General features: G+C 41.6%; 1 protein-coding gene across 2 annotated transcripts; it reads right to left on the bottom strand.

The window, feature by feature from the left end:
- Positions 1-1,538: 1,538 nt before the first annotated feature.
- Positions 1,539-2,330, bottom strand: CUNH1orf68 (chromosome unknown C1orf68 homolog). Of its 2 annotated transcripts, XM_040998269.1 has the most exons (2): positions 2,213-2,330; positions 1,539-2,146 (listed from the first exon to the last, which is right to left on the bottom strand). In XM_040998269.1, exons 1-2 carry the CDS (start codon positions 2,328-2,330, stop codon positions 1,539-1,541), a joined length of 726 nt encoding a protein of 241 aa, XP_040854203.1. The 2 variants fall into 2 exon arrangements, with proteins under 2 accessions (XP_040854203.1, XP_040854202.1); XM_040998268.1 differs by having other exon boundaries at positions 1,539-2,330.
- Between the last annotated feature and the right edge of the window lie 15,502 nt (positions 2,331-17,832).

Raw genomic sequence — 17,832 nt, 5'->3', positions numbered from 1 at the left:
TCACTATAATACATGGTATGTCAGTACTGAAATAAGGTTAGTGGGGACCATTCTCTTCAGATACTAGAAGATCCAGACAAAAATCTGGATAAATGTAATAAAAACTGAGCAAGGCCATCCATGGGAAATAGCTTAGAACTGGAATTTGAATTTTAATTTCATTTATGAATTTCTACACTATTTTTACATAGTTCATGCTGATTGTATATTTTAAAAGATTTATTTATTTATATTGGAAAGGCAGATTTACAAAGAGAAGATACAGAGAGAACGATTTTCTGTCTGCTGGTTTACTCCTCAAGTGGCCACGATGGCTGGAGCTAAGCCAGTCTGAAGCCAGGATCTCATGGTCCTGGACAAGGCCCTTCCCAGTTTTGAGTGTCCAGTGAATAGGCTGAAAGTTTAATCATCTGGATGGGTGAATGAAAGATGACCTGAGGAATGTCAGGTGTTCAAATATCCAAGAGCAGCAAAATAGTCAAGATGACTTTTTGCTGATGCCTCTTCTAGTGAACCACAGACTGTTTAGAAACGCGCCATCCCTTGCTCTCATCCATCCACTCATCTTTGCAACCACCAAGCATACTGGCCCCCCACAGAAGGCCTTTGGGGTTGTTCTGAGTGAGCAGTTACACTTTATACTTATTTTTATTGCATGCATTATAGAGTTGCTAATTATGAAAATTTGCCTCAAACTCTCCAGAACCCATTACACAATGGATGAGGAAGCCACAATAAGAAGGGATGACTGAACTTAGGACCACGGTGCTCATTCCATGAGTCTCATCTTCTGATTGGAGAGCCCTCACTCACCACCAACTGAACCTGTAGAACATCTACCTGCTTCATACGCATCCTAGCCTCTTTCTTCATGCTTCTACCCTCCGCTCTTGAAAAAAAAAGAATCCAATTAGATGAGAAAGCGTAATCCATAAAGCTCAGCCTGGGTTCAAGTCACTTGGCTGTAGCAGGGCTGTTATCTATGCATGCTCCCAGAAAGACAGTATTTCACACACCTTCCCACAACCAGAAAATCAAGGTCCAAATTTGTGTGAAGCCCAAATGCCACCGTGAAAGCCGCATTGTGGCCAAACACTATCTTCAAGAGAAAGGTAGCCCCTAATCCTAAGTCTCTTGGCTCAAATCCTGGTAATTTGTGTAGGGAAGTTTATCCACAGCATTCTGGAAGTCCTGGGAATCCCAGACTCGAAGTTCACTTAATTAAATGCACCTATTTACATTTATGCAGATCTTACTCTTAGGTAAAAAGAGAGAGGCATGAGAGTTTTTGATAGTTAAGTGTAAACATGCACCAAATTAATAAACAGGAAGTCACTGTGAGTTGCATTCAAAGCTTTATTCTTGCCAGAGTATGGATTGCGCAATCTCTGGCAGGTGGCCTTGATGGAGAAGCAAAGTAGGGAATGAAGCGATGAGGTTCTATGTCCCTGGGAATAACAGGAAGTAGGTCAAGGACTGATGGGCATTTTGAAAGTCATAGCAGGGTAGCCAATTCTGCAGCAGGGCCATCCGTCTGTTTAACAGCAGCAGTCATCTTCATCACCATTATCACAGCATGCAGGACCTCGGGAGCGCATGGGGATAATTCCCAAGCAGCAGCACCCAGAACCACCGCACCCAGAGCTGCAGCATCCAGAACTTCCACACCCAGAGCTGCAGCATCCTGAGTCTTCACAGCAGCCAGAGGATCCTGTGTTGCAGCTCTGAGGTCTCTGGACCCAGCGTCGCAGGGGACTCACTCCAAAGGTCCGAGGAGCCAGACAGCAGTAGCTGGTGGAGCACGGAGCAGAGCATGGATCTGGGGCACAGCCCTGGGAAGCTGAGCCACCTGCAGGAGCTTGAACATAGTAACTCTGGCGAGTAGTTGGGTACTGGACATAATATGTCTGCGTTTGGCAGGGAGCGGGGCATTTCACATAAGTTGTCTGGCATGGTGTTGGACACTTCACATATGTCTGACAAGGAGCTGGGCACTTCACATAGGTTGTCTGGCATGGCACTGGGCACTTCACATATGTCTGGCAGGGAGCCGGGCATTTCACATAGGTTTGAGTCTGGCATGGAACTTGGTACTTGACATAGGTTTGAACTGGGACTGAAGCTGGATAGTTCACATATGTTTGAGCTGGAGCCAGGGACAGTCCTGTAGCAGAGCCTACAATTGGACCTGGAGCAGAGCCCCCAGCAGCACCTGCAACATAGACAGTTGGGCCTTTCACAGAAGCACCATTGGTACCTTGAGTAACTCCCAATCCCGAACCTTTCACACAAGATGGAGGGAACTGTGGTTGCTTCTGCTGGTCACACATCTTGCTATGACTTTGCAAGGTCTGAAAAAAAAAATGTCAACAGAGCAAAATGACTGAGATTTCGAAGGAAATCTGTAGTATTCCCATTTGATAGTTCTGTCTGCATGCAGTGATCTTTTTGAGAAAAATCAAGATAAGTAAGTAGGATGAGCTGAGTCAGACAATTCAGGCTTAATTTCCAAACGTTTACCTGACTGTTGCCAGACAACTCACTGCCTATCTCTGTCCTCAGTTTTGTCAAACAGGAATGAAGGGATTGAAAAACTGATGTCTGCATGTTTCTTCTTCATTCTTAATAGTGTCTGCATTGTGAATTATCTTTGGGAAATTTCTCTTCCACAGTTGATTTCCCTCTGCCACCAGTTTCCAAGCAAGGTGGTTTTCCTTATTCCTCCAGCCCAGACAAGTGGCACCCAGTGTATTAGTAGGTCCTTAACCAACAGGAGTCTCAAGCTCAACCCAACAGGGAGCAAAGGTCAAGCTCTAAATTAAGTTTCACCATTTGTTCTTGGATCAACCCAACCATCAGTGTGCTTAATTAGCACCCAAACCCAAGAGCAGATGGCATGTGCGTGCTCTGAGAATGGATGAGGAACCTAGTTCTCTGAAATTCCTTCCTACGCTGGTTTTCCAGTTCAGCTCCCACACCTTTCTCTCCTGTCATGCCCCAGGCTCCCTACTTCTTCCCACCAGCAGTTGTTAGTCTCCATCATGAGCACCCCCAGTGCTTATTCCTGGCTCTCCCTTCAAGCCTTGGTTCTTTACTCCAGCGTCACCCAGGCTGTTTCTTACCATGTACTTAGACTTACCTTTTTTGCTGGCAAGAACAGGACTGGAAGAAGTCAATGATCTGAGGAACTGGCAGGTGGGAAGACTTTTTATAGGGCAGCAGTGAGGCAATTTAATGGCATCTAAATGAAGCACCGGAGATCACGCGGATAAGGGCTGGTGTTGCATTGGTGAGATTCCTCCCCAGTATCCCTGCCTCTTCATCTAGACGTAGGGCATGCCTCTGCTTGACATTGAGTTCTCCCAAACATCAGATAAATGATTCTTCTTCATGAAATAGGTCCACCTTTTCTTCCTAGAATTTGTGAATTATTTCTGAAGGATCTGTCCCCAGAGAAGTATTTCTACATAATGTGGGTCTCGAAGGGTTTATCCAAGATGTGGCTAGTTCCTCAATCTTTCACATACTTTACTGAAAGCTATACCATATCTTTTCCATCTACACTAAATATTCTTTTAGGAGGCCCCATGATGGCTTGTAGTTATGTAGGTTGGCCCAATGGCCAGTTTTGATTTGGCAGCAAGTCCCCCAAGAAGCAGCTGGTTTTTATAGATTATCGGGTTTGGTAAGCTTGTCTGAGAAATTGGGTGGGTGCTTTATAACCCTTGAACCCAGGCTCTGTATTTAGACTGTCTCTTCTCTTACGATCCCTGCCCTCACCATTCTCACTGACCTTACTATAGGCTTACAATCCAAAATACCCATGGTGGAAAGAATTTAAGCCCAGTGGACACTGCATGACAACAATAATGATGGAATTCAACATTGCATAGAAGACATTTTATGTGTCTAACAGACACATTTATAGAAGGATGCACAAAGGCCCTGAGGGATTAGGGAGGTAACCTATTGTCTCATAGCGAGTAAGTTAAGAAGCCAGAATTCAAATGCAGGCAGGCCTTTTATGTAGGCCATCATTTTAATCACCATAATAGGTGATATTTGTGTTTCTGGATGTGACATTGTCTTTGAATTGCTGCTTCTTTTCCTTCCTAATGCAGTAGATGTAGCAAGAGAGATGGAAATGATAACTACTGAGAACTTAACTGTTTGCTGAATACTGTCCTAGCCTCTTCTACCTGTGCTGTTTTGTTTATCTTTTCAGATACCTTGTGAAGTGGGCTGTGTTAGCCCTTTTTCTACGTCAGTATCTTCAGGCTAGGAGACAACAGAGTAACACTGAATTCAAATTGGTGCAGTTCCAAGACCCATGTTCTTTCCCAGATCCTGTGTTGTTTCCCTCTGTAGAATGTATTTTGAGCATAAACCTATATTACTGGTTCCAAATGTCACTCCCTCATATCAGCCAATCTCACACATCCCCACTGTATTTGTCCATAATGAATATTCACATTCACAGAACCTGTCAGACCTAAGACTCCCAAGCTTCCTAAATGAAGAAACCAAGAAATGCAAAGTTCCACTAGTTGCCAGGCCTTCCCTGACCCCGAGTCGGATCTTTCAACATTTGTCCCTGAACAATTTGGAGGTAACAAGAAAAAGAGGTTCTGCCTCAGACAGGGGAAGGGTCCTGCTGCTTCTTGTCACTCCTACCCCTCATGAGCATGTCACATTCCTCTGTGAAGTCCCCACAAAGACAAGTCAGTGAGGAGGGAAGCCACCACATTCCTGTTCTCCCAAGGTTTCAATCTCAGTCTCCATCCAGGCCTGATGTTTGTGGAAGGGAAAGCCTCTGTTTGTTTCATACACGTACATGCGCTAGCTTGGTAGTTCAGTCATGACAAAACTATATGAAATAAGCAAACTCATTGATTAATAACTTTTCCATGCTGGTATCTATAGACAGAGAAGAGTCAGAGTTTGAACTTTGGTCTAAAAGACTTTAAATATTATTGTTTTCCCATTACAAGATGCTGTTATAGTATTAAAATCCATGATGATTTAGGAACTGTTCCTTTTAATTGCCAATAGACAGTCATAAATAAGACATGTGGGGACCCTGTTGGTAGGGCTCAGTGGCTAAATCCTCACCTTGCATGCACTGGAATCCCATGGGGCACTGGTTTGCATCCTGGTTGCTCCACTTCCCATCCAGCTCCCTGCTTGTAGCCTGGGAAAGCAATGGAGGATTGTTGAAGTCCTTGGGACCTTGCACTCATATGAAAGACCAGGAAGAAGCTCCTGGCTCCAGGCTTCATATTGGCTCAACTCCAGCTGTTTTGGCTGTTTATGGAGTCAACCAACGACTGAAAAAGCTCTCTATCTCTCTTTCTTTCTGTGATCTGCCTTTCCAATAAAAGTAAATAAATCTTTAAGGAAAAAAGACATCTATTTCATACATAGGATGGGACAGCCCAACTTGAAAGGAAAAAAAAATGATTTATAAAATCACACAACAAAATAAGCTATTTTAGGCACAAGTAGGATATCCTGAGCTCTTGTACTGTGTGTCTCTGCTGTTACCTCTGTTGCCTCTTGGCTTCTAGGCTTTTTTTTCCCCCTCTAAAATAAAGAGGTTGGAAAAAGCCTCTCGTAGCCATGCTATTCTATGATTGTGGAACCTGTTCTACAAATAATAGGCGTTCTTCTACAGATTCACTGTCCATGGAGTTATTTCTACTAGATTACAAGTTTCCAAAGTAGGTAACACTGGATACATTCACTGTATACCATCACAGGGCCTGGAAAGCACCGCTAAGATAAATCAATGAGTGGGTTTTCCTTTCATGGATGGTATAGTTTTTCACCATCTTGTGTTAAGGACCATCTAGCCCTGAGCTAGCCTGTGCATCTTGCTCCAGCTCTGAGTTCTGATTGGCTCACTTCCTGCCCTGTGAGCTCAGGGCTCACTAATGGGTTTAACATCTTCAGGCAGCACCAGCAACCCTAAGATATAGCATTCTTATGCCACCAAAACAGGTGAGTGGCATAATGCCCCACCCAATTTATAGGCTAGGAAGGCAAGGCATGGAAAAATTAGGTGACTGGTTCCAGTGCCAGGATGAGTCATGGGTTATTCCTAGAAGTTTCCAGAGCCTCCCTTCCACTTATCTAATTGGACACAGGCTCTTGGAGACTTGTGGATGGATTCATTCGATAATAGTCCAGTAGATTTCTAGTGGAGAGGTCAAAATACGTACATGGTAGCCTTACCAGAATGCAGGTGACTGCCTGTGTCATTCAGTCTTATGGGCTACTCTTCTTAGATATCTCAGTTATTCAAGGGTCTCTGGTTGACTTGTTTCAGGATTTACCATAGAGATACTCACAAGCTGAACACTACGTCATCTCTTAAATCCCATAGAAAACCTACATCTGTGAATCCTGACTTACAAGAAAGTAAATCCCAAGATACAGGCAGGAGGATGGAGTGAGAAGCAGGACCCTCCTTTCAATTCAGTTTAATGGATCTCAGAAAGACCGACTGGTCACCTGGTCATGACCAGGGATGGTACTGGCCTTCATGCTGGCCCTATCCCAATGCATTGTTCTGGGAACTGGGGAACAAGAATTTCAAGGAGTGATCTGAAGTTATCACACTAGGGATTTCTGTAAAGGAGAAATAGAAAGGGCTATTACTATTTTTTTTTAAGATTTATTCTTTTTTTTTTTTTTACTAGAAAAGCAGATTCACAGAGAGGAGAGACAGAGAGGATCTTCAATCTGCTGGTTCACTCCCCAAGGGATGCAATGGTCAGAGCTGAACTGATCCGAAGCCTAGCTCCAGGAGCGTCTTCCAGGTCTCCCATGCAGTTGCAGGGTCCCAGGGTCTTGAGCCATCCTCCACTGCTTTCCCAGGCTACAAGCAGGGAGCTGGAAGGGAAGTTAAACAACCGGGCCATGAACAGGTGCCCATATGGGATCTCGGCAAGTACAAGATGAGGATTTAGCCACTGAGCCATTACTCTGGTCCAAAAAGTGTTATTTAAGTTTCCTTCGAAGCCAATGCAGCTATTAGCAAGTCCTAGGAGAAGCTTGGGCAGTGCTGCTCTGCCCCCACTTCTCAGAGATCTCAGAGTTATCCAAAATCCCTCTTCTGCTGCCTCAACCCCTCCATAACTTGTGTAACAATCACTCTGCATTAAGCAAACCTATATCTCACACAGCCAGAATGGCTTGTTTTTGTGGCTGGACACGAGCATGCTGAAGCATGGAGAGCCAGCAAGACACTGAGCTCACAGAAAGACATCAACAGTGTAGTTTCCAGTGGTGATAAGTGCAACAGTAACAACAACAGCAACAAAACTGAAGTTTATATCAAGAGGACTTACTTGGAAGGCCCAGCAAAGTTCTTCTGTCTTTTCTACTAGTTCATTGAGTTGAGCCTCCTGCATGACCATAAAGCTTAGACAATATCTGATCTGTCATACCCAATGCTTATGACGAGAGGACTGTAAATTAGTAAAGCCTGGTAACCAGGCTTCCCTGTCTATGGGACAGAGTGAGGAAGAGAAGGGAGTGTTTCATTGGATTCCATTCTTCATTAGTGCATCACTGTAAATAGACATGATTAAAAATAAATACCCAGATCTCAAAAGTACCTCATTTGACCTGTGTGTTGTGTGCGTGTGTGTGAATGTGTGTTGTGTGTGTACTCATGTGTGTTGTGCGTGCTCATGTGTGCCACTCAACTGTGAGCAGCTATGAACAAAGTTTCCATAAGCCAATCTGCTATCTTTAGCATATCCTTTTAGCACCTAGACATAGAAAGAAAGCAGGAGGAGGAGGAGGTAGGGGAAGAGAAGGAAAAGAAAAGTGGGGGAGGATGGGGAGAAAGGTAGGAGGGAATGAGAAATACTGTCTTATATAGGTATGTATGAAACTGCAAGTACATTAGTTGTGGACAGTAATTTCCATCTAAATGATTTGAGTGACACGGCTGCTTCATTATTAACTTATGTTAGATTCACCTTGGAATTCAAATTAATTATTATTTATTTGGTTTTGCAATTCCAGCACAATTTTAAGTTTCTTGAAGATATAAATACATTAAGAATTAATTCATTAAAGTTCAATAATTTTATTTTTCTCCAGTACATTAAGGGATGCAAATCTATCTTCACATCAGGAAGAATAATTGAGATTTATGCAAAACAGATTAACAATAGAATAAAAATATCTGCCATGTTCACATTTTGAAGTAAGTTTATTGTTGGCAAAATATGTAATTTATAATATTTTCCACCAATCTGAGGAACACAGAAAATGAGAATAGAATGAGTTTGCAAAGCCAAGGTGACTGCTTCAGGGAAGAAAACATTACAAGTTTATTCAATTGAAGGAACCCAAAGAGAGGCAGTAAGGCTTTGATTTTGTCATTCCTCCAATGTGCCTCTCAGTGCTTCTCATGACAGCAGTGGGAGCCTGCAGACTACTGACCACTGCCTCTGCCGCTTCCTCTTCCACTGCCATGGCCACTTCCACTGCCGCTTCCACTGCCACTTCCACTGCCACTTCTGCTTCCACTGCCACTGCCGCTTCTGCTTCCACTGCCGCTTCTGCTTCCACTGCCACTTCTACTTCCACTGCCGCTTCCGCTGCCATGGTCACTGCAGCTGCCACCATTGTTGGTTGCCACAACCATCAGAACCTTGAAGAGGCCGACAGGATGTATGGTGACCATGCCCATTGCTGGGGTGGGGGGAGAGAATCTGGAGGTGGGCTTGGGGCTGGGGCTGTGAGTGCAGCACACAAGGGGCAGGACTGGCCCTGCTGCTGTTTCTTCTGATAAGACATCTTGGTGGGATTGAAATCAAGGACAAAATAGAAATTTAGGCAGAAACTGAATGTGCAGAGCTGTTACTTTTCTCCCTGTTTCTGAAGTCCTTTTCTAAGGCAAAGAAAGTTATGTAAAAACATTCATTTTACAGAAATCTCATTGGTATAAAGAATATGTCTCTATTATATTTGCATTTCTAGGGTCTTCCACTGTTCTTGGTTATCTGCTGGGTGATGAATAAATTATTGAAGAAATTGTATGTAGGAAAACATTGCAAATACTGGGATGGGTTTAGACAATTGCTCAAATATGGGATGCCGGCAGCACAGGTATTTAGCTCAATGTGGCGCACCACAATGCCAGCCTCTGTTCATTCTTAAAAGGCATAGAGCAAAGGTCCATCTTCTATAATTGCCTCCTGCTAGAACTGGTTATCATATGGAGCCCAGTGAAGGAGCAGAAATTTTCACTTGCAGGCTTAAAGTAACTTCAACAATTCCAAGGAACCTAATTCAGCTCATCCCCAAATAACAGCCTTTTATAATTTGTACAGCTTTAATTTGGTCACAAACTGCACAAGGTGACTAAGAGTACAAGGCATGAAGAATAAAAGGAAGAAAATGGTCATAAATGACCCTAAGACTGTGCTTGAAATTTTTTTTTTTTACTGCATTTCATACTTGCATCACAGGTACAGTTAATTTATTTTATTTTTTTATTGTTGTTAACATTGTATTATGTGATACAGTTTTATAGGCACTGGGGATTTCCCCCACCCCTCCCATACCCCTCCCCCCATGGTGGATTCCTCCACCTTGTTGCATAACCACAGTTCAAGTTCAGTTGAGATTCCTTCCCTGCAAACACATACCTAGCATAAAGTCCAATGTCTAAACAGGTAGCTTCTTCTGGCTGTTTAGTTGTCTTTGATAAGATCACTTGCAATGATAAAAAAAAAAAAAAAAAAAAAACAGCCGAATGTGTCAAAAGATAACTTAAGACGATTCTTTTCCCGGCAGTAATTCCAGTTAATGTTCTTGTGTCTTAGCACAGTTAAGCACACTTTAGAAATATAAGGAGGATTCATGGCAACTGGTGAAATTCCCTAGACACTGCAGCCCTTTTAGTTGCTATATCTGCAAGTTATTTCTTCTCATGGCATCCGATTCTCCCCTTGATCCTGCTACTTTCTTTTGCGGGAAAAGGGAGCATGTATTGATTCCAGCAGTTTGAGAACTTCTAGCCCGTGTTCAATTTTTTTACTGCTATTTTTAGAATTCTTCTTTCTTTTCAAATGGTTCTGTTTATGTGAACCACAGAGAGAACATACTGAAACTCTGTGTATTTTGTTATTATTTGTGTATACTGTTATTATTTTCCACTTCCAATTCCCAAATTTCTAGCTAATGCAATCAGTTCTGCTTTGTGAATTGAGAACTGGTGTTCATATCTTGATTTCTGTGGTTGAATTCAAGGACACTATAATGTAACCCAAATTTTTCTCTCTATTGCTCATAAAACTATTCCCATCCACAAACCCTGTTTCTTAGCATATAGGTAGAGGTTCCCTCTGGATATTTTCTAGTTAGAGTAAGTTTTGCCAATCACTGCTGGACATGCCTGGGTAATAAGCCCATTGGGCTTAGGGAACATGGTGGCTGGGTTCAGCATATGACAGTGCCTTAAGGGGCATCCGACACCATAGCTTGATACTGTTGTACTCTGTTTTGACATAGCTAAACATGTTTTTTGTACTTTAGTATACTGCAGACCTGATGGAAGTCCATATCATCAAAGGTTTGCTTATAATTAGGCTTTCTGCTTAGCCCTCAGTGTAGGGCTCCCTTTGGCTGAATTAGGTGGTTTCCAGAAGCCAGAAGCCAGATATTATCCAAGCCCTGTGAGACAATCCAAGCACCTCACTCACAGCCATGCTGTGGGGTCAGTACCACTGACCTCTGTCCAAAGGTCCTCCAATCGAAATATCCAGAGCAGCTCGTGGCTTCTTGAGATGGTGACAATTTTGCAGCAATAACCCCAATTCCGGGAAAGGATTCTCCTTAATAACTTCTGATTGCTAACTCCCAGGCATATGAACAGGTTGGCCCAAGTGAGATGCCTGTACTCACTGCTCCATCATTGGAAACCAAGGAGTCAGAACAGGACTCCTGAGGGGTTTGATACATGGACAGACATCGGTAGTGCTGCGAACACCTGCTTAATTTCCTTCCCTGCACAACGGCTCAGTGGCTAAATTGTAACTAGTGGGATGTTTCTCCACTTTCCATCCAGCTCCCTGCTTGTGGCCTAAAACAGCAGTGGAGGATTGCACACAGTGACTCAGGAAGACATTTTGAAGTTTCAAAACTAGCCACGTTGGTCTTTCAATGTATTCCAACCAAGCTTCTGTCGAGAGTCACAGGGTCTTTTCAGCTTGGTCAACCCTGACACCCTGTGTCCCAGGACTTGTCTATTTTCATAAAGAAACTATTTTGTATACTTTTTGACAGGACCAGACCCCCCTCCCTGTCTGTAGAGAGGGGTAGCCTCAGTTAGACTTCCCTGATCTTTATAATTTTTCTTTTAAGAATCCTTCAACCTAAAAGTTCAAAAGCTATCACATTTGCCAATTTCAACTTGCTATCAATGTAGGTATGAGTATTAAAATGTCTCTTGAGCAGGAAATTCTAAACTTTCCTGTTAGATGTTGTATATGTGATTCTGTTCCATCTAATTCATGAGCTATTGTCAGTTTGCCTTCAGACTTAACCAATTCCGGAGACTTTCATTAAAAAATCTTTGTGTTTCTATCAACTGTAAACACACACACACACACACACACACATTGTATCTTTATGACTAGGAAAAAGTGAGAAATAACATTTCTCTCCAGAAAATTACATAAACTCATCGTTAAGAAAAGATTTTGGGCCCTGCACAATGGCTCAGTGGCTAAATCCTCGCCTTATAACTGCTGGGATCCCACATGGATGCCGGTTCATATCACAGCTGCTGCACTTCCCTTCCAGCTCCCCGCTTGTGGCTTGGAAGAGCGGTACAAAATGGCCCAAAGCCATTTGGATCTGGAAGACTTTCCTGGCTTCTGGCTTCTGTTTGGCTCAGCTCTGGCAGTTGCGGCTACTTGGGGAGTGAACCAACAGAACTTTCTCCCTGAATCTCTTTCTCTGTGTAAATCTGTTCAGTAAAAATAAAATAAATCTTTGAAAACAACAAAGATCTTTCCCATTATAGGGGAACAAAATCCTCTTTTATCCCCGAAAATACTCTAAACAGAAAAGAAAAAAAAAATTAAGTGTGTTGAGCATTTCCCTTGCTCTGCAAAAGATCATAAGGTGAACAACTCTTCATGAAGCTGAATCAAATTTATTTTTCTCTTCCTCTGCATATGTTCTATGTGAACACACACCATTTATATTACAGAGAAGTTCTGGGAAAAAAAACCCAGTAGTTAGATGCTTATTAAAGACAAATTTATAATGATACAGAAGATAACTGAATTTCCAACCTATGTTTTCTCTCTATGAATACAGTAATTACCTGCTTTTATACTAACTTCTGCTATAAACAAATCTGAAAAATGAACATTGAAGGCAGAGCTGGAGTTCTTGGGAAGGGATGGGCGGGGGTGGTTTTCTTGCACATCCAGCCATGGGAATGTCCTCTTATTCTCCATCTCTCCTCCCAGCTTGTGCCCCGAGTTCCTATTATTTATGAATGGGAAGTCATTAGCTCAGAGAACTGTTGGAGTAGGCAACAAGCAATGTGTCTTTGTTATAAAAATTTAAGTCCTAAAATGATGTCAGGGCTTGACTTCAGAATCCCTAAGAACAATTTGAGCAAGAACCTCAGACCATGCCCCACATGGGGGACCTGAGATGTGGGAGCCTGGGTGAGGTTTCTCCCTTTATCTTCCTCTTTACCCCAGATAGAAAGGGAGAGAGAGAGAGAGAGAATGTGAAAAATAATAGTCTTTCCCGCTTTCCTGTAGCCCTTGGCTCTTTGTGCCTTAATTAACCATGTCAAAAATAAAGAAAGAAAAAAAGAATCTCTGAGAACAGGACTGCAGTACTGGAATTTTTTTTTAAGATCATCTGTTGTTTGTGTTTTGCAACCAGAGTGGAAAGCTATGGGCTTAGCCATGCAGTGTCCAATACAATAACCCTTAGCCAAATGAGACTACTAAGCCCTTGAAATAAATACAGCTAGCCTGACTTGAAATGCATTGTAAAGATGAAATAAATACTGGATTTGAAGACATAGTATATATATATATATATATATATATATATATATATATCATCTGAGGTGGGCACTTAGATGCTGGTGGAGATAATTATGTTCAACATCAGAGACTTCGGGTTTAATTTCCCCAGTCCAGGCTCCTGCCTGCAACTTCCTACTAATAGTGACCTGGGGAAGGAGCAGTAACAGCTCAGATAGCTGAGTTCCTACCACCCTCACTGAGGCCTGGATTTCTGATCCCACAAAGAAACAAAAATCTAACAGGCAGCAACATTGAAGCAAGAATTAAAATTCTACCATCATGAAAAAAAAATGATTTTGCTATTGAATTCTACACAACACTTAGAAAGGAACTAACTCGAGTAGTTTGGAGACTATAATAAAATATTGAGCAGGATGTAACTCTTGCCAAACTCTTTTTATGAGAATAGCATCACTTTGACATTGACACTAAAGCCAAATAAGGATCCAACACACACACACACACACACACACACACACCCTAGAACACAATATTCTGTTGAACAACGTTTCAAAAATTCTCAACAAAATGGTAGGCAACCAAATCCAAGACTACTTAAAATAGACCACACACCACAATCAAATAAGATGGATTCCAGAGATGTAACAGTGAATCAATATTTGCAAGTCAGTAAATATCATAGATTATGTTAACAAAATAAAGAAAAATTCATATATTAATCTCAAAAGATACAGTAAAGCTTTGATAAGATTTAGTTGTAAGATTTCTTCAACATGAGACTACATAAATCAGGTATAGAGGAACATATCTCAACATGGAGAGGGCATAAGTGGCTGATCAACAGCCAATATCATACTGAATGGGGGGAAGATGAGCACATTGCACTGCTGGGCCATTCAACTACATATGTACGTAAACAAGTTGGTGATCAGAATAGCAACCAACACCATTACAGCCACATTGACAAGTAAAAAGAGAGAAGAACAAAAATAAACAAAACTAGAGATGAAAAGGAGACATTGCAACCAGTGCCAGAGTCACAAAAGAACATAAGAAATGACTAGAACAATTGTGTGTGCTAACAAACTGGAAGCCTTGAACATGTCTTCTGATTTCTTCTCAGATCCAGTACAAGGCAAGGATGTGCACTTTCACCACCCTGTTCAATATAATAGTTTAAGTATTATCCTGAGCTATTAGTGAAGAAAAAGAACATGCATCAAAGTTGGGAAAGAGGCAGTAGAAGTAGCTACATCTGCAGAAGACATGATAACTGTATACTGAGAACCCTAAACATTTTTCCAAAAGCTGTTATAACTGTTAAACTAGCTCAGTAAAGTTTCAGGTACAAAATCAACGTACAAAAATCAATAGCATTTTTATGAAACAATAATAAACTTGCTGAAAGAAAAATCAGGAATAAAATTTCATTCATAATAATCACAAAATCCAAATATTTGGGAGTAAACTTAACCAAAGAACTAAAAAGTCACTATAATGAAAAATCATAACATACATATGAAGGATATCATTAAGGATGCCAAAACATGTAAAAATGTTTTTTGTTCAGGGACTGGAAGAATTAATATAATTATAATGTCTACTACTCAAACCAATCTACAGATTCAATGCAATCCATATGAAAATACTGATGACATCTTTTATAGAATTAGAAGCAATCCTAAAATTCACATGGAATCAAAAAGGCCTGGAATAACCAAATACATCCTATGGAAAAAATCATGCTAAAAGCACACAAAAAAATCTGATTTCAAAGAATGCTACAAAGCTGTAGTCACTAAACAGCATGTCACTGACATAAAAAACCAGCACACAGATCAATGGAAGAGAATAGAGAACCTAGAAATTAATCCATGTATGCATAGTCAATAGCTACTGAACAAAAGTACCCAGAATTCGTGTTTAAGAAAACCTAGTCTTTTAAATAAATGGTGCTGTCAAAACTGGATGATGAGAGTAAAACCTAGCAAATGGGATTCTAGCAAATCCAGAAGCTTCTGCACAGCCAAGGAAACAATCAAATGAAGAGACATTTGATAGAATAGAAAAAAAAAACCCAAAACTTTGCAAGCTATTTATCTGAGAAAGGATTCGTAGCCAGAACATATGGCAAGCCAAAAAACTCAACAAAGCAGCTGCCAGTTCAGTTAAGAAGTGGGCAAAGAACCTGAATGGACTGCTCTCAAAAGAAGAAACACAAATGGCTAACAGGTAAAATTCCTAATATCAGTCTATAACCACGACTGGGTATAAACCCAAAAGACATGAACTCATCACATCAGAGTGGCACCTGCTTCACCGTCTTCAGAGAACTGCATATCAACACTACAATGAGATTTCACCTTGTGACTCTGAAGATGGTTATTATCCAAAAGACAGAAAACAACAAATTCTAGAGAGGATATAGAGAAGGGAACTCTTACAACTTCTGATGGGAATGCAAATTCATGAAACTTTTCATTTTTGGGGGGAAAAAGCAGTATGGAGAAGTCTTAAAAACACACCTGCTGTACAGTCAGCAGTCCCACTACTGGTTATAAACCCAGAAGACATGAACTCATCACATCAGAGTGGTACCTGCTTCATCGTCTTCATAGCAGCACTTTCACAATAGGCCAAATACATAACCATCAGACCTGCATATCACCAAATGAATTAAGAAATAAAGAAAGAAAGAGAATGTGGTATATCACAAATATATATATATGGAGTATTATCCATCTGTAAAACAAATGTGATTCTGTCATTTACAGTAAAGTGGCTGGAACAGAAGTCATTCTGTTGAGTGAAACAAGCCAGGCAGAGAGACAAATATCATATATTCATGTTTATTTGAAATCCTTGCCAAATTGGCTGAAATTACATATATCATAGTTTTCATGATTTTGTGACTATTTTAAAATTTATTTTATGTAAGTGAAGTTGAACATCTTTTCATTTGATGATTTTTCTATCCCTTGCCTATTTTTTTTTTGCTAGACTATGGTCTTTTAAATTTTTTTATTTGTTGAATTCTTCAGTGGAGCTGTTAAGCCTTTGACTATAATGTAAATTTAAAATATGCTCTTTCAAACATAATAAAATATTAAGTTAGAAAAAATAAAACTAATAAATGTCTCCATCAGTTCACAGCTGATATTGACATCAAGCTCATATCCCAATTCTCTGAAATGCAAGAAGTGGAACTACTGCCTATAATATATACTTGCCAACTAATAAGTGAATTTTTAACTTAAATAGAATGTTGTACCTTTTTGATTCCTTAGTTGCATCTGGTAGTAGCTTATGAAAAGTGAAAAATCAAATCCAATTCTTATTAATCTATCTGTGAAATACAGATTGAATACAGTGTAACCTGAAAACACATTCTCCAATCCAAAGAAGCATTAGGATTCCAAAGAGTGAAAAAAGGGGGAAATCGAATGATGACTTGTGAATAAATTTATTGGCATTCATCACATGCTTTACAATATCTTTCAGCAGTCTGAGAAACATCATTGCTGTGACTCTAAAAGAAGGCAGATCCACAGCACTCCATTGATAATATCTCCAAAGGAACAAATCTTGCATACTTTTTCAGATGATGAGCTCAGAACGGAGGCAAGAGAGAAAAGAAGGCAAACCAGCAGGCATTGTGAGTAATTTGCAGTTCATTCCTCCTGGGCTGCTCCTCGGTGCTCCTCACTGCTCAGGTCAGCAGCAGCCAGAGCCCCCAGCCTGCTGGCCACTGCCACTGGTACAGCAGCCACTGCCACTGCTACTGCCGCAGCCGCAGCTGCAGCTGCTCCCACAGGTGCAGCTGCTCCCACAGCTGCAGCCACTACTTCTGCCACTGTTGCAGCTGCCGCTGCTCTGGTGTCGGCGTCGAAGAGATCGCCGGGGCTTGTGGTGGCTCAGGCAGCAGCCTCCACCACCCCCAGAACTGCAGCAGCCCCCGGAGCTGGAGCCACAGCAAGAAGAGGCTGGAGGAGGGCATGGGGCTGGAGACTTGGGGGGGCACTTAGGAGGACATTTAGGAGTGGAACACTTGGGTGGGGGCTGACACTGCTGCTGATTCTGTTGGCAGGACATCTTTAGGTCAATCTGAATGGTGAAATAGGGAAAAAAAAAAGATCAGGCATTAATTATCCAAAGACATTAAAATGTGTCCTGTTTGAATAGGCTTTCCCAGGGTAACACGGAGGGATTTCAGAACATGTAAACTACAGGAGACACTGCTGAGGCAGGAAAGATAAAATCTTCCTCGCTTTCGTAGTTCTAGTAGATTCTTATCGTGTGAGAAATCGATAAATCTAGTAACACTCTAGAAACTGGAATTATTAGTGTTTCACGCCATTTGAAAGGGTGACATAAGTCTATCATTATTTCATGTGCCCCTGTGGGCATGGAATTTAGAAACTGGCAGATTGATCTCTGGATGTGTGCAAACACAAATTTAGATTTACAGAGCTCCAATCACAGGGACAGTCCTTCCCAGAGCAAATCCTGACTCCTCACCTCTGACCTGGCCTGCACTCAGTCCTCCTCCACCATCTTCCACTCCATCTCACCCAGGGTCCCTTTCCAGCCTGTTTCCATCTTGCGTAATGCCCCCACGTGGACTTCCATAGAAACACTCACCTTGATCACAGCCACAGATGAGTCCCTGAGGAGCAAAGCAAGTGAAGAGCCAGCAGCCAGGACAGGTCTTATATGTGATCCTGGGGCAGGGCTGCAGGTGAGCCATGCTTCCGGCAGGAGTGGGAGGTGGCTATTGCACAAGTCC

The sequence above is a fragment of the Ochotona curzoniae genome, unplaced genomic scaffold, assembly GCF_017591425.1.
Source record: "Ochotona curzoniae isolate NIBS_2020 unplaced genomic scaffold, NIBS_Ocur_1.0 scaffold_1037, whole genome shotgun sequence".
Lineage (NCBI taxonomy): Eukaryota > Metazoa > Chordata > Mammalia > Lagomorpha > Ochotonidae > Ochotona > Ochotona curzoniae.
The sequence above is the reverse complement of the archived record's forward strand: the minus strand, read 5'-3'. Positions and strand labels throughout refer to the sequence as shown.